The following is a 24,785-nucleotide window of genomic DNA, read 5'->3' on the forward strand; positions in this document are numbered from 1 at the left end:
CAAGAGCACACCTTAGTTTCATTTTTCACAGGAAATCTCAACACAATGTAAAGATATACAAGGAAAATATACAGCAAAGATTAATATATTTGATCTACAGCACCATATTTTTGACTTCTATAAAAGGAATTACTGAAATATGTCTAATTAGACTGACATTTCTTTGTAAATGTTACTAGAAACTGGGCAATCATTATGAGCAATAAAAAACTTTAAAATGGTATTAGCCTTGCACAACTGATTACTTCAATAGTTTATTTTTGTTGATAATATTTTCTCAGTAAAATCGAACAACTGATTTTGTAACAGTAAATGATAAGATAGCACTTGATCTACAAAAATGAACATTATCTTGAAATTTCAAGAGGAAAGTTAGCTCACTGGAAATTCATCAATCATTTTGAATAGAAAACTGTGTCCAGTTCTTCTATATTTCAAACATAAATGTACTTTAATAAAGAAAATCCCATTTTCTACATCTCTTTAAATGATACTATAGCAAAAGGTTAACACATGAATTGTAGTTGCACCTAGTGAAATGCTAAATACTATAAATGTAAAGAGAAATCACCTTTTTGACATGAAAGAAAATCAACAGTCACACAAATTCCACATGATTGAAATGACTAAAAGCAAAGCATAAAGTATAACACTTTCCATTTTTTTGTTTGGCACATATATTAGTAAATTTTCAAACTTCAAACAATTTAAGCCCAATAGATACTAAAACCAACTAGCACAGTAATAAAATGCCTAAAGGTTACGAACACCTTACATGCCTAATTCTCATATAACTTCTATAACATATCTTCTGTGGGGTGCAAGCTGATCAAGGCATTACATGTTTCAGGGTATCCCCAAATTCACTAAGCATCTCACAGAAGGCTCATGTTGAATCACATAGTTCCTCATTAAATTTGGTGGACTTTTTGATGGTCTTCATTTACTAATACACATGTGTACCCTATTCACAATTTTGAAAAGAATGGAAGGCCTTCATACATGTCGCTTTTTAATTTTATCCAATCATTGATCTTCTGAAGAGTTGTTTTCTCTTGACTTAATATTTTTGCAACTTTTTTCATCTTTTGTTCATTTCTTTCTATATACTTCATCCCTTCTAGCTGCAGCTGGTCCAGCTTTTCATTTCGACTTTCATCTAGGGGTATGTTTTCACACATGACAGGATTGAATCTAAAATATGTGTCAGGAGGCAACAGACCATCAAGCATTATATGGACTTCTGTTAAAACAAAAATGAAAAAAGGGTGGATAAGAAAAGAAGTCATAAGTTATTTTAGGAATATCCATTAATTTTTTTTCTCCATTTAAAATTATCTTCATTTTAGGCACATTATGAACACATGCTTATTTTACCAGCCCCAACTCACAGGTAAGTTCAAGGAATCTACAATAAGAACAAGTTTATAAACTACAATTTACTTTCCAAATACATCATATATTTTGCTCAATTAGGAATCTTGCTTGACTATGCTATTTTCTTGTTGAAATGCCTTACTTTTCTTTTGCTTTTCATTTTTTGGGGAATCATCATTATTAAATTTACCAGTTTTAATCCTGTAATTTGACAAAGTTTGGTAATGAATAAACATCTGTTTTACAAATCATGAACATTCCCATGACCTCCAAAGGTTTCTGAGACTTCCACAGTGAGTATCCCATAACCCCTCCTTTTTAAAGAATGTCAGACAAACAGAATCATGTTAGTTGTCTTGTCCTCCTCATAATCAGCCACATACATATTCACCATTTAATCAGTAATTGTCTAGAGTGGGCCAAAAAAAAATTGCTACATATTTGTATTTCAATAACAATTTATCATAAATTATTATATATGTTTCAATGTAATTCTTTTGTCTGTTTTCAAAGTTAACTATCACAATTAAACCTCTATATTGTGTCATTAACTACAGTATAAGTACAGGAATAACATTTTACACCTTCCAAAAATTCCAAAAGAGCTCAGCACTGACTGAAGTATAGACTTAGGCAGTGTGGTTTATTAAAGACTATGAGCAGATAGCCTATCATAAGAAAATAGTATTGCATTATCACAAATGCAAATTAAAAATACACACTCACACTATAATGTTGGCTCTTATTAAAATAAGAGATAAAGAAGCGTGGCTGAGGATATAGAAAAAAGGAACAGAGCAAACTGGTAAAACCACTATGAGGCAAAAGAAGAAAAGAGGTGCTTCACAGACTTACATAACTACCATATGAGCCAGAATTCCCACTCTGGGTACATATCAGAGGAAAATGACATCAGAATCTTGAAGAGATATTTGTCATACTATGTTTACTATTCACAACAGTCAAGATACGCATCCCAATATGTATTTTATGTGTGATAGGATATTAGCCTTAAGGCGGGAAAAATTCCTGTCATTTGCAACATAATGAATGAGTTTGTAAAATAATGTACTTATTGAAACAAGCTAGATATATGAAGACAAATAATGTATGATATTTGTATGTAGAATCTAAACCAGTCAAGTTTACAGAAAAGAAGGTATAGAATGCTAGCTGTCCTGGAATCTGGGGATGGGGAAGATATTGGCCAAAGGTATAAACGTTCAGTTACTACAGCTGAATAAATACTAGTGTTTAAATACACAGTATGGTAACCATAGTTAATCACATCTGGAAATGGAATTTCTGTTTGTGTGTGTCAATCATTACACAGAATTTACTTAAATTTAAAGAACAAGTTGCACAGCTTACATATACAGTTTTTGTCAGTTTTAACTTAACAAAGTGAAAAGGATATCATTAATTTAGCAAAACTAATTTGGCAAAAACTTTTCAGATTAAAAAGTCCAGTGGGGAGGGGCATGCATGCAGTAGGGGGGGGGTGGGACCGGGAGGGGAGGAGGGAGGGGCTCATGGGGGGATACAAAATGAATAAAGTGTAATTAATAAAAGTTAAAAAAAGTCCAGTTTATCATGTTTTTGAGGGTTACCTTTTAAAATATAAAAGTCCTTAGCTGAGAGCTGAAGAAATGCACAAAATTATTAACTAAAAACATGCTGACAGAGAGAGAACGGCTTAAACATGCAGCTTTAATGCTATTTTAAGAAATCAATAACCCATTTTAGGATCTAAAAGGAAAGCAGTAAGATAAAGAGACCTAAATAAAATGAAGGTTCAAATCTCAAAATTCAACAAACACTCGCCAAAGGCTCAATATGTGTTATGATCTGGAATCAACAATAAAATGGAAACAGCACATAAACAATTTTGAATTTTAAGGCAGAAGGATGAATCTAAGGGCCACAACACATGCCAGGCAGTGACTCTAACCCTGAGCTATACCTCCACCTTTGTCTTATATTTTAATGGCACAGAGAGAGGTGCAATATATACATATATATATATACACACACACACACACATACATAGTCGAAGACAAGGGCATTGAGACGGAGAGAAGAAGAAAAGCAGTTGGGTAAGTGGCTGCAGTAAGATGGTGAGGAACTTGGGGAGGTGGTCTGGAAAGGTCTCCAGAAAACACAGTCTGGACGAAGCAAAGGCCATACATGTATCTGAGCAGAAGGACTTATCGGGAGAGTACAGCAATCGCAGAGGCCATGAGGCCCATGAATTCTTAGAAAATATGTACAACAGGCTGTATATATACACTTGGGGGAAGAGGCACATTCAGAAGTTCAATTTTATAAGGTCTATTAAGTTTTAGTGGAAGAAGGCTTTGGATTTTATTCCATAGATAGAAGGCCTAGAGGGCTTTAAGAGGAAAGACACTGATATTTTAAATAGACTTTAAATGGACCACATTGTCTTTTTAAGAAGACTGTACTAGAAAGGCACCAAAAGTAGAAACAAGAATGTATTCTAATGCCAGGAGACTTCAACATTTGTCAGAATCTAATTCTCGAAGTTCTCTAACTGTCTCATGGTTATTCTATGAACATTTAAACTCTTGCTGCTTTTCCTTTTCTTAACTGGCAAATCTCCACCTGAGCTTTTATTACAGGTCAGCTTTACAAACTTCTCTAACTCTAAACAAGCAAAAATAGCAGTAACTTTCAGGAAAGTGGTCTCTTTTAAGATCACTGAAGGGTGAGGTGCTCCCATGTGCTTCCTAAGCCCACAATACAGACCTAAACCACTCTTTCCTAGCAGGGATCACAGTTTACCAAAATGAGAGAATACTGTAAATTGTGTGCTGAAGGTAGCATACAAAGACTAACCCTCTGTATCTGTAGCACTGTTGATAACATTAGAGAGCTTGGTCTTCAGGCTTGTGTATGTTGTGTTATTCCTCACATCACTCTCATACCGTCCTGTGCCCAGGGATACTATGCACTCTAATGGGGCATCTGGCCAGATACATTTACACTCATGCATGGCCAGGGCTGAAGGGTTATTCAGAAGCAAACCACCGTCCTGTAAAACACAAGCCATAAGAGCAGTCAGTTCAGTACTTATGACAGGGAAAAATTATCAGTGTAGTGAGTAATGTATAACAAGAGACCCCATATGCTACAACTGCAAACCCACCATCTCAAAGAGTAAGTTTCTTAACTTTTTGGATTGCTTTTTGTATGCTGCTCAAAAAAACTAACATGAGCTGAAAAAACTAAAACATTTTCATATTTATTTATTTATTAATTCTGTGTACACCGACATGAAGGTCAGAAGAAAACTGTCACATGGGTCCTGGAGATTGAACCAAGGTCATTAGACTTAGTAGCAAATACATCTAACCACTGAGTCATCTTGCTGGTCCCTGAACCAAACAGTTTTCAAAGACACCAGGATAGTTAAAAAGAAAACAATTTCTCACAAATTCAATATAATCAAATTAATTGAAATCTAAAAAAGTAACTGTAAGGTATCATCTACAGTACATCTATTAAAAAAAGTAGGAGAAAGTTTGAATTTCTAAGTCAGTGGTTCTCAACTTCTGGGTCACGACCCCTCTGGGAGTGAAGTGACATTTTCACAAGGGTCACCTAAGACCACTGGAAAACGGGTATTTACATTATGATTCATAACAGTAACAAAATTACAGTTATAGAGTAACAAAATATAATTTTAAGGTTGGGGGTCACCACAACATGAGGAAATGTATTAAAGGGTCACAGCATTAGGAAGGTTGAGAATAACTGTAAGTATTTGGCAGTATCAACATAATTTTGAAGAATTCAAAAGTGGTGTAAGATGACAGAGTACTATAAAAAGCTAAAATTATGGCCAAACTATAATAGAATGAATCACACAATATTTAAATGTATCTTATACCTTATTGTATATTGAGCTTAAAATCTATGGACACACATCAGACTGAAGATATTTTAGGTAACTACTTAGGCTTTTTCTCATATGGCTTCCACATAGATTCTGCATATATCACTTTGTAGATGTATCATATTTCAATGATCTCTACTTTCTTCCTATGTGTCTTTTGAGTTTCTGAGACTACCTCTGCAAAGCAAAAGATTCTAATTTTGATGAAGCCCAGTATACCTGTGTTTTGTGTAAGGACAGTAACTCTTTTTATCTAACTGTTAGAAGTCTACGTAGATCACAACATTCTTCTCCTTCTTTTAAACCTTTTACATTTAAAACTACAATCCACTGAATAATGTTGGTATAACCTGCGAGGTTTATGTCAAAATTACAATCTACTAAATATTCTTGAAATAAGTTGTGAGGCTTATGTCAAGGTTTTGATGTGTGTCTGTGGGAGAGAAAGAGAGAGGTGGGGGCAACAACAGTCATCTATTTCAAAGCAATCTGTTGAGAAGAGTATCCTTGGGGCTGTGGAGACAATTTAGTGGGTAAAGCGCCTGCTATTCAAGTAAGAGGACCTGAGTTCAGATACCAAGCACCTAGTAAAGCAGATCCCTGGAGCCTACTGACCAGCCAGTTCAGTCAATTGGTAAGCTTTGGGTTCAGTGAGAGACTTTGTCTCAACAAACAAGGTAGAGAGCAAAGACACTTGATGTCAACCTCCGGTATGCATACAGATTGCTCATACGTACTATATATACATGCATAGCCTGTCCATAAAGAACTATCCTTTAGCTGCATGTGTAGGCATGCATGTGCACACACAACTGACCTAACTTCCTCAGATAATACTATAACATGTACTCACACTAAAAGGCAGGTATACAAAAAAAAAAGTTTGAACTATTTTGTAACTGTGACATATGTAAACTAAAATTCTCTATGAAGAAGTTTTCAAGTTTAAATAGACAACAAATAAATTATACAGAAGATCTGTGCATGGGCTTTGAATACTCTCTGTGGTTCTTGCCAGTAATATGACACCTTTTTTTCCCTCATAACTGATTATCATAAAGGGTACAGATATACATCAATGATTAGAGAAGAATTCATGATTATTTCAACGAAGACTAATTTTAAATGGGAAGTCACATAAAATTCTAGCCTTATAAAAATATGTATTTTAGATCCCCTGCTCAGATGCAGCCCATAGGCAGCTCAGTCTCAATGTAAAGGGGAGCAGGGACTGTCTCTGACATGAACTCAGTGGCTGGCTCTTTGATTACTTCCCCCCTGGGGTGCAGCCTTGCCAGACCAGAGGAAGACAACACAGCCAGCCCTGATGAGACCTGACAGGCTAGGGTCAGATAGTAGGGGAGGAGGACCTCCCCAATCAGCAGACTAGGGGAGTGGAAGAAGGAGGGAGGGTGAGACTGGGAGGAAATGAGGGAGGGGGTTGTAGCCGGGAATCAAAGTGAATAAATTATAATAAATAATAAATAAAAAGAAAGAGGGAGGGAGGGTGGGATTGGGAGGGAATGAGGTATCAGGATACAGCTGGGATACAGAGTTAATAAAATGTAACTAATAATAAAAAAAAAGAAAGAAAGAAAGAAAGAAAGAAAGACAAAAAAAAAAAAAAAAGAACTGCCAGGGGCTACATCTGTTCAGGGGTTCTAGGTTATCTCCATGAATGATCCTTGGCTGGAGTAATAAACTCCGCAAAGACCCCTGGACCCAGATTTTTTGGTTCTGTTGCTCCCCTCATAGAGCTCCTGTCCCCTCCAGGTCTTAAGTTTTCCTAAGCCATACTCTCATTAGAAAATATATAAATTAAAAAAAAAAAAAAAACAAAAAAAACTAAGTTTCTTGAATTACAGAGCTTTTGACTTAGGTGAAAACACGAAGAAATTCCCTTTGTTGATCTTTGTGAAGTTCATTTCCTCCTTCCCTTTCCTCCCTCCAAACCCTTCCACATAACCTTCCTTGCTTGAGTGTTGACAGCCACACAAGTCTACTTACTTGATGAAGATCATTTCCCAGTGCATATTCCGCAAAATAGCCTGGAGCAGCTGATGAGGCTCTAATGGCCTGCCACATTTTATACTGACAGCCTCCTAAATAGTGAGAATTGATGCCAGGAAAATGACCGTAGTTTCTGAACACAAAAGCTTTAGGTGTTAGTCCTCTGTTTACTATGGTACTTACAGCAGCTACCTACAGAGTTAAAAAGTAAACAATGTGACTATTAGCCACAAAATCCAGAATTTTTAGAAACAAAATGCTATTTATTATCATTTATTATTATTATTTTCTAAGGCAAGGACCCTCATTCTGTAGCCCTGTTTGGCTTAAAACTCACCATATAACCTACGTTGGCCTCAAACTTGTGCAATTCTCCTGCCTAAACCTCCTGAGTGCTACAGTTACAGATGTGAACTAGCTAAATACTATTTATATGTACATATATATGTGTATATATATATATGACCAACAACATCAATGTGTAACACAAAATACTAAGAGAAAACTACATGTTTGTTATGAGAGAAAAGAGGTTAAAAAGGTATAAGTTGTGAGACAACTGAGATATATTAGATGAAAACAATAATAAAAGATACTATGAATACACAATTTTTAAAAAAGACTCAGAAAGGCACATGTTTCTAAAGTAATAATTTATACAATAGTGTCAATAATTAATAAATACTTAAGAGATCAACAAATGTAGTATTTCAATGTCATTTACAGAAAATTTTTATGTGTTCTGAAAATGATTTTACAAAACTACTTTGAGATTCCATCTTATACTTGTCAGAATGATTAAGATAAATAACACAAGTGACAATTTACGCTTGCAAGGATATAGATTAAGAGGAACACTACTCCATTGCTGGTAGGAGTGCAAACTAGCATAGCCACTATAAAAAATCACTATGGCAGTTTGTGATTTGATCTGTCTCAAGATCCAGCTACACCACTGTTGGGCATATACCAAAGGATGCTTCATCCTACCACAAGGACACTTGCTCAACCATGTTCACTGATGCTCTATTCCTAACAGCCAGAAATTAGAAACAACCTAATATCCCTCCACAGAAGAATGAATAAACGAGATGTGGTACATTTACACAAAGGAATATTATTACTCAGTTGTTAAAAAAATGACATCATAAAATTTGCAGACAAATGGATGGAAAGGTAACCCAGACTCAAAAAGATAAATATAGTATGTATTCACTTATATGTGAATGTCATTAATAAATGATAACCAACCCACAATCCGTAGTCCCAAAAAGATTAGGTATAAGGGAAGGGACAAAGGGGGATGAATGGGTCTTTCTAGTAGGGGAAATAGAACCAATTTTACCGGTGCAGGTGGGAGTTGGAATGGGAGGATTAAATGGAATGGGGAGGGGAGACAGAGCTGATGGAGGAAATGGAAGGAAAAACAGATGGAATTGAGGCATAGTTAAGGAATGATATGGAAACCCAGTACAGTAGAAACTTTCCAAAATCTATGAAGGCAATCCTAAGAAGTCTCCTCATAATAAGGGAGTCCCAAATGGCTTACAGTACAAAGAATGGGTTGAATTCAATTGAGTTGCTGGCCAAGGGGGTCCCATGGAAATCACCAAACAAACCAAGGCTGTTTCTTAGACAGTGGGCTGGGCTGCTCTCCACAAACTGACAGTGGACACAGCAGAGGACAACACCTGCACAACTCACTGAACATGGAGCAGTCAAGCTGGTGCCTACATGCAGCTTTCACCCCACGTTTATCTTTGGTGCAGGAAAGTACTCTACAGGCTCCCAAAAGAAACATCCTCCCTGCAAGATACGCAAGGGCAGTGGTGGCACAGAACTTGTGGGAACAACCAAACAATATCTGATTTGACTTAAGGCCTACTCTACAAGACAATCCATATCCAACACTGCTTGCGTGACCAGGAACCAGAGACTAAATAGCCCAAAGACTTAGGGTAAAACCAAACAAGCCTTTCTGGTCTAAAAGAAAAAAATGAGTCCTAATGATATTCTGTTATACTCATAGATTATTACCTTATTCAGTCATAATCAGAGAAGTCTCCTCCTGGAATAGACATGAACAGATGCAGAGACCCATAGGCAGAAATTATATGAAGAATCCTTGGAACACACAGCTCTAAATGTAATATCTCCATCAAATCCCTCACCTTAGAGCTCAGGGAACCTCTCAGAAGAGGAAGAATGTTGGAGGAAGATCACCTGAATGAAGCTGAATGTGGGTTCTGAGACCTTGTGAGAAAACATCAAGTAAACAAAAGTCTTGTAACCTCTATTCCTCCATAACATGGATTGTTCTTGGAATGTAGCCCCTCACAGGTATCATGGCCTCCCAGGTGTCATGTCTGTGGTAGTTTACTTCAGTTTATTCATTATAACTGGCTATTACTTGTTTAATGTGTGTACAGAAAAACATGTTTTTGCCACCTTGTGATTATATACAGCTTGAGCCCATGAGAACTTTACTCAGATGATCTTTCTTTAACCCTCAGGGTATAAACTGTCTGATGCTCTGAACAAAGCTGGCTATGAAACTTAGTCTGCACCATTTATTGGCTTCATTCTCCCAGATCTCATCACCAACTAGAGCAATAAACAGAGGTGGGAAAAAAAAAATGTAAGGGCCAGAAGGGATAGAGAACAATAGAAGAACGAGACTCTTTGAGTCAACTAAGCAAGGCTCATGTAAACTCACAGCAAGCACAGGGCCTGCAAAGACCTGCACCAGGTCCTCTATATACATTATAACTTTCAGTTTAGCATTTCTATGAGACTCCTCAATGTGTGAGTGAGTGGTCCTTTGATTCTTGTGTCTTTGATTCTCTTGGGGTACTTTCTGTTGGGGTGCCTTGTGATGGAGTTTATCTTCTTATATTTTATTTTGTCATGTCTGGTTGTTATCTCTTAGAAGCCTGTTTTGTTTTTTGTTTGTTTGTTTTTGTTTTTTGTTGTTTTTTTTTTCTAATGAGAGACAGAAAGGAAGTGGTTCCGAAGGGGAGGGGAGGTAGGGAGTAAATGGGAATAGAGGGAGGAAAAATTGTAATCGGGATATATTGTATGAGAAAAGCCTCTATTTTCAATAAACGAAAAATGAAGAAAACACTATGAATTTAGTGAAGCCACAGCATAGCCCTGCACAAATTCCCAAAGCTTTCAAATCACAGGCCTAAGTTTTTCTGTCCTGTGCTAAACCCTGCCAAGGTTCTGTTTGCTTTGTCATTTAATAAACAAAAGTCCTATCCTAAATTTTTGTAAGTAATTCATGACTTGAGGAGTCTACGGATAGCACCTGGACATCCACTAAAATCCAGAGGGTCTTTCTATAACTGGGATACAAAGGAAAGAGGATAAGAATCTTATCAGCAGCTGCCTGCTCTGCAAAGAACCTTTGTGCCTGGCTCATTTTCCCATATATTCACATCTACTCCTTTACCCAAAGTGGACCATCTCCATATTTTGGAAGCAAGCAGTCACACAAAAACAGAGGCCTGGTGATCCAGAAGAGCAAACAAGAGGGGTACTTAGAGCACATCCGAGGGTCCTCTCCCAAGGAATGAAGTCATATCTTTGTCATGGCCTTCAAGGACAGTGTGTGATCTAATCTGCCTACTGTTCCACTCATCCCACATGCTGCCCTCAGATCCTTGGGCCCTAGTCTTCAGGAAAGCTTGCAGTTCCTGGAATTCTCTCAGAGCACTGCATAGACCACTCTCTTTGTCCTTTTGCCAGGAATGCTCCTACTTACTAGCCTTTACAATGAGTCCTCACAAAGTGGCCTTCCTTGCAGTCTTTGAAATGTACGCTTTCAGAGAACTGCTAGTGTGATCCACATCATCCATTTCAGGAAACTATTTTATTTGTGAGATTATTTACTTATTGTGATTACTGAAATATGTGAAATAATTCATAACCCTGTAATTCCATGAGTCTAGCTTACTTTACTACTCTAATGTACTAACTAATATGATGTAATCATTAATAAAAACCAGTAAAGATTAACAAATACAGTACGTTTACAACATGTACAACAGTACAGCCCATATGCTGTTCCCATACGCTTTGAAAGCTGTGATTTTAGTAGAGCCACAGCATTATTCTGCAAAAAATTCAGTGGTACCACAAAGGCACAAGCATTCACAAAAATGAAGGTATGACAGTGATGAAGTTAAAGAGCAGAAGACAGAGTGGCATCTTGATTTTTGCAACCTTACAGTACCATTCAAGAATAAAAACAGGCCATGTGGGATTCCCAGGCACATCAATTATAATCCTCAAACAACTAGTGTTAAAACCAAGCTAAAGCAATTTCAGATAGTGGGGTTTCAAACAAATGAATGCAGAACTACATAGAGACATACTTAAATAACTCAAGGTTTAAAAACTGGGATTCTATTTGTGCATTAATATAATCCTGTTAATTTTAGGTATTACATAAAACTGTTTAAGAATCTAAGGTAGAAAATAATTTTCCTTAAAACACTAGATTTTGTTAAAATAATTATGCTAAAATATTCCATATTTTCAGTCCCAATTCATTTTTTTAATCTTTTATTGTACTTTTACTACATTCAGAAACAATCTAATGATTACATCCTGTATTTTAATAGAATAACCTAATAGATAAGGAATCACTAACATCTATTACAAGAAATTCCCAAGAATGCTTTTTATTATAACACAATCTATGTTTTCTTCAGACTCTGCGATGCTCTACCTAAGACCTCAGACTCACCTTGGGACATGCTGGATCTCGTGCTGTTTCAATCATTAGTGTTGATCCCATTCTATCCCTTTATTAAACAAGAATACATGAGTTATATTAAAACTACTTTATCTCTTAACAATCAAGGACTATACACTTGCCTGTAGCTTTGTGATTGGGATGTGTCGGCCAAATCAACCCTTTCCTTCCTAAGATGCTTTTGTTCACTGTGCTTTATCACAGCAATAGAAAGCAAACTAGGACATATTCCCTCTTTTAAAAATTACATTAAAGAGAAAATAGGAATAAATAAAGCATGTTCTTTAAAAAAAAGTATTCTGGCCTCATTAGACAGATGGCTCAGCAGATAAGCATGCTTGCTGACAAGCCTCATGATCTGAGGAACCCAACTCAATTGCAGGAACCCAACGAGGTAGAGAGAACAGAATGGCACAAATATCCAAACAAAGATATATATACACAATAAATAAATGCAAAAAACAATTGAACACATTTTTCAATATTCGTTTAATATAGTCAAAATATAATGAGCACTGCCCTGACAGGTAAATGAGCAAAAGATCATATCCATAAAATTCACAAAAAGAATGTAATAAAAATATAAAGAAGGTTCATGATCACTTAAAAAAAAAAAAACTCTTAAATAAAAAATTTATTTGGTATTTTAAAATACTTTGTAAAGTAGAAAGAAAAAATTGATGCTGGCAGATGAGCAAACCAGAATCCTATTTTTTAAAATCAATTCAGCTGTACACATACATATATCTCAAGACTTATTTTTTTAGAATTTCATACATGCGTTAATGTGTTTGGATCAAATCTATCCCGATTCCCTGCCCTCCAATTCCTCCCCTCTCCCCAACACCATGATCCCTTTCCAAATTCACGTGCTCTTTTTTTCTCAAGACTTTTAAAGCATGTATAACATTGCTAACATAAGAGTTTTATGTCTAGGATGTTCTTTTAAAGATATCAGCAGACTTAAGTTAATATATGAGATGTCCATGACCATTTGTAAACTACAAAAAAAGACATCTTACATGTCCTTTTCTAGTAGAAAATATGTTAAAAATAATATAAAATGGGATAATGAGCAACCATTAAAAATGCTTTCAAAATATATTAATGACCTGTGACAGATGCTGAGAGGAAGTGCAGGATATGCGCATTATCATCCCAATTGTTGGGAAGAGGAATACACACATGCACACAAGCAAACACTTGTTTGGCTATATGTTCTAAAAGGGAATATTAAATGTTACTTTTCTTAGTGAGATTATAGGTTACTTTAATTGTTTTTTTAATGTTTCATTATTAAAAAAATAAAACAGCAAATGAGTATTTCCTATAAATTAACAAGACTGACACATCCTGAAACACTGGCAATAGTTTACCATAGCTGATCCTAATCACAAAAGAAAGAAAATATAAATTTTGAATGTGTTCATAAATATTCTAAGTAGAAATGATTAAGAAAATATGATACCACCACATTGGAATACAGTATAGTCTTTCAAAGGTGCTACTAGTTTTAATAAAACTGAAAACAAGCAAAAGGTTACAAATTTGCAAGTATAAAATAACTTCAGCTACACAAAATATATGGGGAAAACAATGTGCTCCTGAGAGGTCTCATTGTATGAAGTCTGAGACTTGAGTTTGGATCCTCAGAACTCACACAGAAAGCTGGACATTTGCTTGTAATTCCAGAAATGGTAATATAAAAGAGGAAGAGACAGGTAGATCCCTGGAGCTTCAGGGCCAACCAACCTAGACTACTTGGCCAAGCTCTAACCTAAGGAGAAGATTCTGTCTCAAGCAAAGGGTGGAAGGTGCCAGAGGAATGACACTGGAGACTGACCTCCGACTTCTACCTGCACTTGCACATGTGGATATAGGAACCCACATATGCACACCCCATATACAAACATTCACCAACACTCCACACACAAATCTAATCAAGAAAAAAACTAAATATATTACAAGTTCCACAGCTTTCAGTAGCAAGTTTGGGGTGATTTAAATTTCTACTTTTCACTTCTAGTTTTGATTTTATTGCATCTGGGAAGAAATTTTAATATTACTGGCTGTTTTGGAATGATAACTGTAAGACATCAAAGAGACATCAAAATCTTACATACACATCAAAGAGAAACAATACTACACAAATATAACCTATGGACAATGGCCTTATCTTTTTTAAAAAGGTAATCACCAAGGGCTAAGGAGAGGACTCCATCTGTAAAATGCCTGCCCAACAAGCATGAGTCTAAGTTCCCAGACTGTAAAAGCCAGGTATGGTTGTGTGGCCCTGTAATTCTATCATTGGGGAGATGGCGGCAGGTGCACTCCTGGGGCTTGCTAACCTGTCAGTCTAGCCAAATTGGTGACCTCCAGGTTTAGTGAAAGACCTTGTCTCCAAAGCAAATAGGGCTGGAAAGATGGCTCAGTGAGTAAAGGCACTTGCTTCACAAGTCTGGCAGCCTCAACTTCAATCCCTAGATTCCATAGAAAGGTGGAACAAGAGAACTGACTCCACCAAGTTGTCCTCTAGTCTTCACCCATTTACCATAGTATATGCATGCCTATGCATAACATACACAATAGATAAATAATAAAGTGGTGCGTGATCGAGGACAATAGCTAACATCTACCTCTGGCTTCCACTTACATGTGCACAGATGTGCATGGAGGCCACACATTTTGAACACACATAGAGATGAACATATGAACACATACACTCTTAAACATACCAAAAAAGGGCAATCATAATTTCTACATGCAAATCTTACATACACAAACTCAAGAATCTGTGACTAGAACATGACTCATCAAAACAGTAATAGTGGTTATTTCCAATTAGTGGTAATATCATTATTTGTATTTCCTGTAGTTCTCAAACTTTAATATGCATAAACAAATATATAACCAAAATATTTTAAAAATGAAACTCACTTAAGAATCTTTTCCCACGTTTGACTATCATAAAACGCATGGCTCCAACTCATTTTGACAGTCCCGACAATGACGTTCTGTGAGAATATGTCTGAGCCCAACTTTCGATAGAGTTCCTCACATTCATCCAGTGGCATGTGAAACAATCCCAGCATAAAAGCTAATATGGCCCCTGGAAAGAACATTCTTAGTGTTTATCATCAGTGATGGACTGCTTTTATAACTACACATGGCTCTGAGCCAACCTCTGATGCTTTCTAATTATACTTGGGAGAAATCTCTTCTCAGAGTCCTAAGTTTTCCATCTGTGAAATGGGTATAAATAATAACTATAGCTTATAAGTCCCTTATACTTGAATAATACATGTAAAAAGCTTTTCTATGTCCCAAAAGGTGACAATGACAGATGTCAGTGGCTTCAAGATGACAATGAAAGTAATTTTAAAATATATCAAAGTGTTAAAATGTTGTTCTATACTAAATTAGATTACATAAGATGTCATGGCAAGTAAAATCATATTTTACTAAAAGAATACAGTGTATCTGACAATTCATCAACTCATTAAGCACTTCTTCAGTTTGGTCCTAGAATCAATATGATGAAAGAAATTAAATATTCTAGGATGTCCTTTTAAACAGCTGATTTCACGTACCAGTTGTAATTGGTGGGACACACTGCCACCTAGTGGTTCTACTTTGCCTAACTCCGAACTAAAGAGGAAAATGGAGTTTTGGGGTATGAGGAGTCAGCAAGACAGGCAAAGACCTGCTTAACCACTTAACCTGTAAAGAAATAAACAACAATGTAGTTTAAATGTTTTTTTCTTTTTTTTAGTTTTTAAACTTTTTAATTTATATGTATGAGTATTCTTAATGCAGTTATGTCTGCACACATGTGTACCTGATGCCCATGAAGTTCAGAAAAGGGCACTGGATCTAGAGAGGGCTGTGAACCAAACCCTGGTCCTGTAGAAATTCAGACAGCAATTTCTTAAACCCTAAGCCATTTCTTCAGCCCCAAAATGTTTTTACTCTAACTGTTATCATTCTAGTAAAAGATCAGGTAACAGATAAAGTAAAAATGCAATGTTATGGCTCAAACTAATAAAAATGTTTGTAATTTGGAGAATATTCCTAATAAACATAACAAATAGCTTGTTTATAAAGTTAAATGCCTTTTTCTTTTTAGAGAGAGGCATCTCTCTATGTAGCCCTGTCAGTCCTGGAGTTTGCTATGTATTCTAGGCTAGCCTCCTCAGACTCACAGAGATCCTCCTGTCTCTGCCTCCCATGTGCTAGAAAAGTAACTTTTTTTTTTTTAAAGAACTCCTATAAAGATAAACAGATATAGCCAGATGTAGTGGCACACACCTTTAATCCCAGCACTCAGGAAACAGAGGCAGGCAGACCACTGTGAGTGTGAGGCCAGCCTGGTCTACAAAGCGAATCCAGTACAGCCAAGGTTACACAAAGAAACCCTGTCTCAAAAAACAAAACAAAACAAAAAAGATAAACAGATATCTTAAAATGAATTAATTTTATTAAACTAGTAAGGACATTACCCTTAAACTAAGTATGTATTTGTTAACTTCATAAAAATCATAAGTTAAACCACTACAAGAATAAACAAAATGGAAAAGTGAAAACAAAGTATAAAGCACTTACAAGTTAAAAAGTGAAGTGAGAAGAAATATTGCAGACACAGAAGCCTGCATGTTCCACAGTATTATGACTGGTTTGAGGGGCTCTACTGTAGTAGTCACCCAACAATGAGCCAAAGCAAGATGTGAGGTTGGGACCAGGCCTTTAATCCCAGCAAATATCTCTTTGAGAAAAGTTCAGAGTCAAATCACCTTTGGCTATATACTTTATTTTCCTAGTTTAAGTGTCACAATACATTCTCAAATATTAAATGAAATCTATGGAGCCTAGGCTGGCCCAGAACTCATGATCTTCCTGCCTAAGCCTCCAGAGTACTGAGGTTACAGACATGTGCCACCATGCTTGGCTGCTGCAAGTTTTTTTATAGGAACTTCACAGCTCTTCATCTATCTGGATGTAGGTCCCATTTTCCTATTTTGTGAATCTGAACTGAACTTGGAACTGCTTTTCCTCCTCATCCCCAAGACAGGGTTTCTCTGTATAGCCCTGGCTGTCCTAGACTTGCTCTGTAGAGCAGGCTGGCCTTGAACTCACAGAAATCTGACTGCCTCTGCCTTCTTAGTGCTGGAATTACAGGCATGCACCACTACACAGCTAAGAAATCTACAAGAAAAAACATTTTTAACATACTGAGAGACCTCTGCAAAGAAATGTTCTTATCTTCCTTCTAGCCATCTTTCTCCATGTTCACTAACACCTAAAACCCCGTGGTTCCTTACTCCAGTATTCACAATCACCCTTGCAGAGTTTCTCGTCATTTACTCTTTGCAACTGGATAGCAACTGGCATCCACCCTGGGAATATGCCATACTTAACACTAATCATGTAGAGAAATCTCTGGCCATGTTTGTAGTGATCTTTAGAGTTACTGTAATTGAGAGAAATAAGGCATAGATAGAGCACGAAACTGAGAAACTAAGTCAAAAAGTACAATAATTAATTTGATAAATCTTTTATATAAACATAAAATTTCAATTTCATCATATACCAACTATCAATATTTAAAAGTAGCTTTTAAAACCAAAAACATATTTGTCACTTTAAGTTCTAGTTCCAAACTACCATTAAAACATTACAGAAAACAAATTACTCAATATTCCTTACAAACAAATATAGTTTGTATAACTTTATTTCCTATAAGCTCAAGTGCCATCTGACTATCTACCACTTCTTCCTTCTACCATCAGCTCCTTACAAGTGACTACGCAAAAAAACAGTAATTAGTAATTATTCCTTGTCAATGCAACCTGTTGAAAATATAAAAAAATAAGTCATTTTTAAATGCCCAAACTTAGAGAGTTACATATTTAAACAATAGTTTTAAAAGTTCATTTCATAAAGGACTATTCATGATTAAAGTTGTGAAATACTGCCCATTATTTCAGAGATCCAGGATCAAGCCTATGCTTCATGCTCTCGATGTGACCATTGCTGAAACACACCCATGATGGTAATTACCTGTGCTTACACCGCAGATGTAATCAAAAAGCTGATGAATTGGTTTCTGAGTAAGTTCAACCAACTTCCGCAGAGTCTGAAGAGCAACCACACCTCTGTGAAAGAGAAAACAAACTGACAATTTCTGTTCCAAGAGCATTTCAAGTTATAGAATAAAACAATTCTATCAAACTGCTTTTACAGCTTATATGCTAACATGAAAAATTAACTCAAACCAGCATCAATAAAAATCATATAGCCAAATTTAAGTTTCCTTGACCAGCTTCTAGTGGTAAACTATCATTCCTATCTCAGGCATTTTGTTATGAACACAGGCGAATAAAGCACTCAGTTCTCCAGGTATATGAATTTGGCAAATAATGTACTCTAAACTAATCCTGCTCCTGCACATTGTACTGGGCCTGTTTTCAATGTACGGAAAAAGCAAAGCAGGTGGTTCTCAAGGTTACCAGAGATGTCAGGAGAGCATTAACATGGTGTGTGCAAAATCCATATTGGGGTCTGGGGATGTAAGTTGGTGGCAGACCACTTGTCTACCATGTATATGGTCCTGTCTTTGATACCCAGCACCACAATAACAATCAAATAAAGCCATTAACATTAAAAGTAAAAAAAAAAAAATTTAGATCACTTCAAAATACAAAGCCTGTGTAATGACAGCATACCTACACATCTGTTGCATTGATTTTAAGTAATAGAAAGATACACTAATATTGGGTATATTTTAAAAACCTCAATTCTGGGGGCTGGAGAGACGGCTCAGAGGTTAAGAGCACTTTGCTCTCCCAAAGGTCCTGAGTTCAATTCCCAGCAACCATATGGTGGCTCACAACCATCTATAATTTTGCCCTCTTCTAGCATGAAGGCACACATGCAAGCAGAGTACTGTATAAATAATAAATAAAGCTTTTAGTAATTAAAAAAAAAACTCAATCCTATACAACACCTTTAAAACTATCTTCAGTGGTTCTATACACTGTTTCTTCTTTTATTAATACAGTTGTTCACCTATAATTCTATGTATTTGTATTTATGTTTTACTAGTCAAGATTTTCAAAGAACCTTTCATTTATTTATTTTTTGAAACAATAAACTTAGAACCATCTTTTACATTAAGAGTCTATTAGTAAAAAAAAAGAGTCTATTAGTTAATACTACTGAAACTGTTCATTTTTGGATCTTTACTAAAGGTAGTAAACAGCTTCATGAAAGAATGAGGACTGTAAAAGCAGTCTAGGGTGTTTCAGCTTACTTAGAATGTACAATTCTAACAAAAAAAAATGACAAGTTTAATTCCTAATACATGATGAGGGGTAGATCAGTATTACAAAACAATGGAAGAGTTTCAAATTGTACCTTGATGGGGCTAACAGAGGTTATTATCTAAAGATTATAGAAGACTTCTGGTTGACTTCTGGTTTATTTGGGTTTTTGTCTCCTTCCTTTCTTTCAATCTCACTATACAGTCTTTAGTGACCTTGAACTCACAGAGATTCCCATGACTCTTCTCTAGCCTGACTTTTTTTTTTTAAGCTGAGATAAGAAATGTGGATTTCAGGAACTGTCAGACAATGGCTTATATAAGAACTGTTATAATTCCAGGTAAGACATGAAGAATTAAAGCTGATGTTATATAAAACAGATTTAACAATGTGACACCCATTGTTTTTTGCAAAGGAATTAAGCATGAATGTATATATCCACAAGAAAAACACTTGAAGAAAATAAAATATTAAAATAATATTGAAGTTTTGATTTATGGATTGTCTTTTCTCTTTCCTTACCAAATTTTTCTAAGTATGTACATATGTGGGGAAAGGAGTGACTTTATTCAAATAAAGAAATCAACAATAAAACAGTACTTATAAATGAATTCAGAATTAATAATATATAGAGAATTGTTAAGTTGCTAGTGTATGCCTAACACTATACAACTGGGGATTTTTACAGATACATAATAAAAGACATAATTCTCAGGCCAGGTGTGAGGTCACATGCTTGTAATCTCAGCCCCTGGGAGGCTGAGATGGGAGGATTGTGAGATACAGAACAGTTACACTGATAGTAGCAAGTCTACCTGGGTTGTACAGTGAGACCCTGTTTCAAGAAACAAAATAAATCAGACAGGTGGTATGTGGGCACTTTTACAATCACTTGCACCACAAGTGCTTCAAGATAAACCTCCCTTTCTGGCTAGTTTCTCCTAGTTTCCTAAACCCAAGTTCCTCAGTTGCAGAATGAGGGACTCTGGGTCAGATAGCCGTGTTGTGAGGAACTTTCCTCTGCATGTAGGATAACAGTCCTAATTATCTCCAGACACCTCCAGTGGAGGATTGCTTATATGACCCTATCTTCATCCAAGCACACTCCTAGATTTTTCAGAATGTCCTACTCTAATTTCCTCTCTGACTCAAAAAAATGCTCGTAAGTTAAAAACTTACACAAATGGCTTTTTTTTTTTACCAATTTTTATAATTCCATACAAGTATACACTGAATTTTGATCATCCTCCCTTCTCCTTCCTCCAACCTCTTCTGGAACCCCCCCCCCACATACACACCTTCCTATTACACACACACACACACACACACACACACACACACACACATCACTGTCTATCTAATTAGTGCTGTCTTTACATGCATGGATGTCATGAGCTGAAAGCTGTAATCTATGAACCATAAATATTTAGAACACAGTTTGGAGCTATATCCATTTAGGACAATAATAGTAGCAGATCTCCCCTGGGGCCTATGACTTCCTTAGTCACTGGGTTCTTAGCTAGGTTTACAGTACCAAGTATGAGTTACCTCCTGTGTAAAAAACCTTAAACCCAGTAAGAAAGCTGCTGGCTACTGACATAATATTCACGTTACCAGCGCACCAGTGTGTATATCTTGCCAGGCGGGTTCCTATTGTAGCTAACAGGGTTCATTTCTGAGTAAGAACATGGCTATTCTCCCCAGCAGCCTGTACAGCACCTTCTGGCTCTAAAAAAATCTAGCCAGCAGGGAAGAAACTTCAAGTTAGTATAGACTTGATTTGTCCATGTCTGTGACCAAAATGTGTAGTGTCTTCAACACAGGTCTAATATCAAGTTCTAGAGGGTAACTTAAGAAGATGGCACTAGCCTGTATTGTTTGAAGGCATTGTCTGGAAACCCCTGACCAACAACTTGAAAGGATTTATTCCTCATCTAGCACTGAACTTAGGTGGGAGCTGGTGCCTAGGAGTAGTCAAAGGTTTCCATTTTTGAGGACTGGACTTTTCCCGGTGGGTTGTGGTAATCAGTCCTTAGGCAACAGTGTTAGGGGTATCCTGTGTTCTCTTTGCCAATATTGTCTGATTTAGCTCTCTGCTAACCTTGTCGTTTCCCCTGCTAATAGTGTACTGGATGCTGTACTTCTTAATAAACTTGCTTGGCCTAAGCCATCAGCTTATGCAAGACCTCCTGGTCCCAGCTATTGCTTTTGTCTTTTTTATTTCTCCCATCTTCCCATTTGACCCTTCGTTTCATTGTTCAAGACCCTTATTCCATTGGGTCTGCTATTACCTCACTTCACCTGCCACCTGTGTTTTACTATCTTCCCTTAAGGTCTTCCTTCCCCTGCCCAAGCTGTACTTTTCCAGTTTCCTGATTTCTATAAGCAACACGTTAACACAAGTCTAAAATCCACAGATGAGAGAGCGTAAGACACTTGTCTTTCTGAGTCTGTATTTTTTCCAGTTTCATACATTTACAAGCAAATTTCATAAGTTCAGTTTTCTTTGCAGCTGAATAAAATTCTATTTGTATATGTCTGATATTTTCACTATCTATTCATCAGTTAGTATAGATCTAGGTTGTTCCATTTCTTAGCTATTGTGAAAACAGTAGCAATGAACATGGATGAACAAGTATCTCTTGTAGGATCCAGAGGCTTTGGGGTGACCAAAAGTGCTATAGCTAGGTCATGTGGCAGATTGGTCTCTAGCTTTTTTTTGTCATCCTCAAACTGATTTCTACAGTGACTCTACCAGTCTGTACTCCCACTATACTAATAACTAATGTCTTTTCCAAAATACTACAGTTCTCACTTTAAACAGAAATGTTGAAGACTAGTACAATTCTTTCAGACATAAAAATATTAATTCTTTTAAATGAAGCTAATCATTATAAAGTTTATGAGAGCATCATCATTTTCTACACCTGACTTCACTTTGCTTTGTTTTCCTTCACAGCACTCATAAGGACCTAGCAGCACATTTTTGGTTTTCCTACTTGTCTCTTTTCTCCTGTAGAATGCAATTATTATCGAGACAAAGGTTTTCTGTTTTGTTACTCAATGTTTGCAATATCTAAATGAGTTTCTATCACATGGAAGGCATTCAATCAGCTGACTCAATGAATGAACTACCCGCCCTACTCGCCTGAACTTAATAAGAAAGGGGACTCTTCCTGCCTTTTCACTTCTTAGCCTTGGGACTGATTCATTGAAGTTTAACAGTTCTCTCTAATTCATTACTATTGTATATTAACACATGAAGAAAGAGCACCTTAGTCGATTATCTAACTTTTCCATTAACAGCCACCATGCCAGCTGAGTGTGGTGATACACATGTAATTTTAGGTCCTGGGAGGCTGAGTGAAAAGAATCACCAGCTGGAGGCCAGCCTGAACAGCCCTAAAAACAAAATATCTACCACAACCTCTTATGACTTGTCTCTCTTTAGTTGGGTCTTTAACAATTGAGCATCTCTTTACAAATATATGTAACCTTATATTCAACATGCTCAAAACAGACCTCTTTTCCAATATCAATTTATCTCTGTCTTTGTTCCATTCAGCATTCACAGGTTTATACATAATCTGATCTTAGCCAATTTTTACTATATCTAGTCTCATTTTCTTCAAAATTATCTTATACATCTTTTCTTCCTATTTCAGAAGTGCCATGCCCATCTTCTAAGATAAGTAATTAGCTATGTTAAGCCTGGATTCTAAAAGAGCTTCCTTCTCTCACCTACTGCTTCACTTTATATTCAAGTCAAAATATGAAGACTTGGCTGACAGGTCGAATTAAGAAACATAACAAAAGGGGTACTGCTTGAACACAGAGCAGTGTATAAGTACACAGGAGAGTAAAATCAGAGGTAAGGGAAAAAGTCAAAGGAAACAAGAACCTAGAGTAGAAAATTCTAGGGAAACGATTTAAAAGACAAGGCCAGAAAATAGCTTAACTATGACAGAGTAAACTATAAAAGAATAAGCACAGGTGACTATAGGTAGCAAGATTTAAGACTGACAGTGAAATTGTCTCTTGAGCAAAGAATGTATTTATTTTTATTTTTTGTATTGTACCAAAACTGGCATCAAGGGAAAACAGGGAAAAGCAACAAGTTGATAGTCTAGACTCTTCTAATTATCACCTTACTATGTGACTAGCTGACTAACTGCCTATATGAAAAAGCTAACCACAACAAAATGAAGTTAAAAAAAAATCTATGTTAATTTTTTCAGAGAATGGTTGGTAAGCTCCTAAAGACCAAATCTGTAATATAAAAAAACGATTAAGTCAAAATAACTAGTGATCCAAATATACATCACAATATAGCTTTTATATTCATAAAGTGACTTTATGCTTTACTTTTAAAAGTTAATTTTATAACTATTTTAAACCACTTTCTTGAAAATCTCTAAAGCTGAATTACATCTGTAGTCTTAAAAACCAATTTTTCCAGCCTTACCTTGTTCCTCCCCCATCAATTGTGAGGATTCGGATTCCTCTGCCTTTCACTGGATCCACATAACCAATTAAGGCCAAAATTTCTCTTACTGCAGCCTGAAGAGTTTCATCCTTAATTTGCCTCAGTCGTAATAAATATGGAATAACTTTTTCCTACATTGAGAAAAGTTATTTTGTTACTTATGTCAAACCAAGAAGGAACATGTAGGTGGCATGGCAGCACACTTGTGGAATCCCAACACTAGAAAGATAGAGGCAGGGAAATCTAGAATTTCAGACCAGCCTGGGCTAAACAGTGATGCCCTGTAACCGAAAAAAAAAAAAAATACAAAATATGTTTAGCTGATATGAGTGGATAATAAAATCAAAGTATGTTTATTACTTTTTCTGTAATTAAAAATGATTATATTATGAAATGCTAATAACAATTTAGCATATATTTGTCTTAATTTGAAGACAACACCAGCCTCTACCCAAACATTTTTTTTTGAAATGTGCAGTGTTTGCCCAGTGGTAGAACATATCCCTGTAATCTCAGCACTCAGAAGGCTCTGGCAGAGGGACTGTGAGTGAGGCCAGTCTGGGATAAACTCCAGGACAACTCTAGATTACATAAAAAGACAGCCTTTAAAAAAAGAAAACATCCACTATTCAATACAGAAAACATAACTCTCTTAATGCAATTAGCAGTATACAATTCACAAAAGATTACATAAATTTAAAGAGAAAGATGAGCTGTGTAATATTTATTACATTGAATAATTGTATAGTGTATTACTCTGCTTCTCTTTCTGATCAACCAAATCTGAAGTACTATTGTTATTCTGCTTTTTGCCCTAGAAAGAACTGAGCATCAAAGGACCCATATAGGCATCTGAACAATGGTAGTGGTTACAAATGCACATTTCCATTTCTAGTTAGGATGAAACAATTT

General features: G+C 36.1%; 2 protein-coding genes across 6 annotated transcripts in view; both read right to left on the minus strand.

Moving 5' to 3' along the window:
• Window positions 1–24,785, minus strand: part of Nrcam (neuronal cell adhesion molecule) — a 509,489-nt gene that overhangs the window by 433,724 nt on the left and 50,980 nt on the right. The gene's annotated exons all lie outside the window — the stretch shown is intronic.
• The window catches only part of Pnpla8 (patatin like phospholipase domain containing 8), a 91,473-nt gene continuing 66,929 nt past the window's right edge, over window positions 242–24,785 (minus strand). For 3 of the 4 annotated variants that reach the window (XM_060392138.1, XM_060392143.1, XM_060392133.1), the window contains exons 4-10: window positions 23,853–24,004; window positions 18,126–18,220; window positions 15,006–15,177; window positions 12,060–12,117; window positions 7,304–7,498; window positions 4,237–4,432; window positions 242–1,243 (exon numbers count right to left, since the gene is read on the minus strand). In XM_060392138.1, the coding sequence (XP_060248121.1) occupies window positions 969–1,243; window positions 4,237–4,432; window positions 7,304–7,498; window positions 12,060–12,117; window positions 15,006–15,177; window positions 18,126–18,220; window positions 23,853–24,004 (1,143 nt within the window). In that variant the 3' untranslated portion in view covers window positions 242–968. The remainder of the gene's footprint in view (window positions 1,244–4,236; window positions 4,433–7,303; window positions 7,499–12,059; window positions 12,118–15,005; window positions 15,178–18,125; window positions 18,221–23,852; window positions 24,005–24,785) is intronic. The other variant, XM_021659920.2, reaches the window with a different exon arrangement.

The sequence above is a fragment of the Meriones unguiculatus genome, chromosome 1, assembly GCF_030254825.1.
Source record: "Meriones unguiculatus strain TT.TT164.6M chromosome 1, Bangor_MerUng_6.1, whole genome shotgun sequence".
NCBI classification, from domain to species: Eukaryota; Metazoa; Chordata; class Mammalia; order Rodentia; family Muridae; genus Meriones; species Meriones unguiculatus.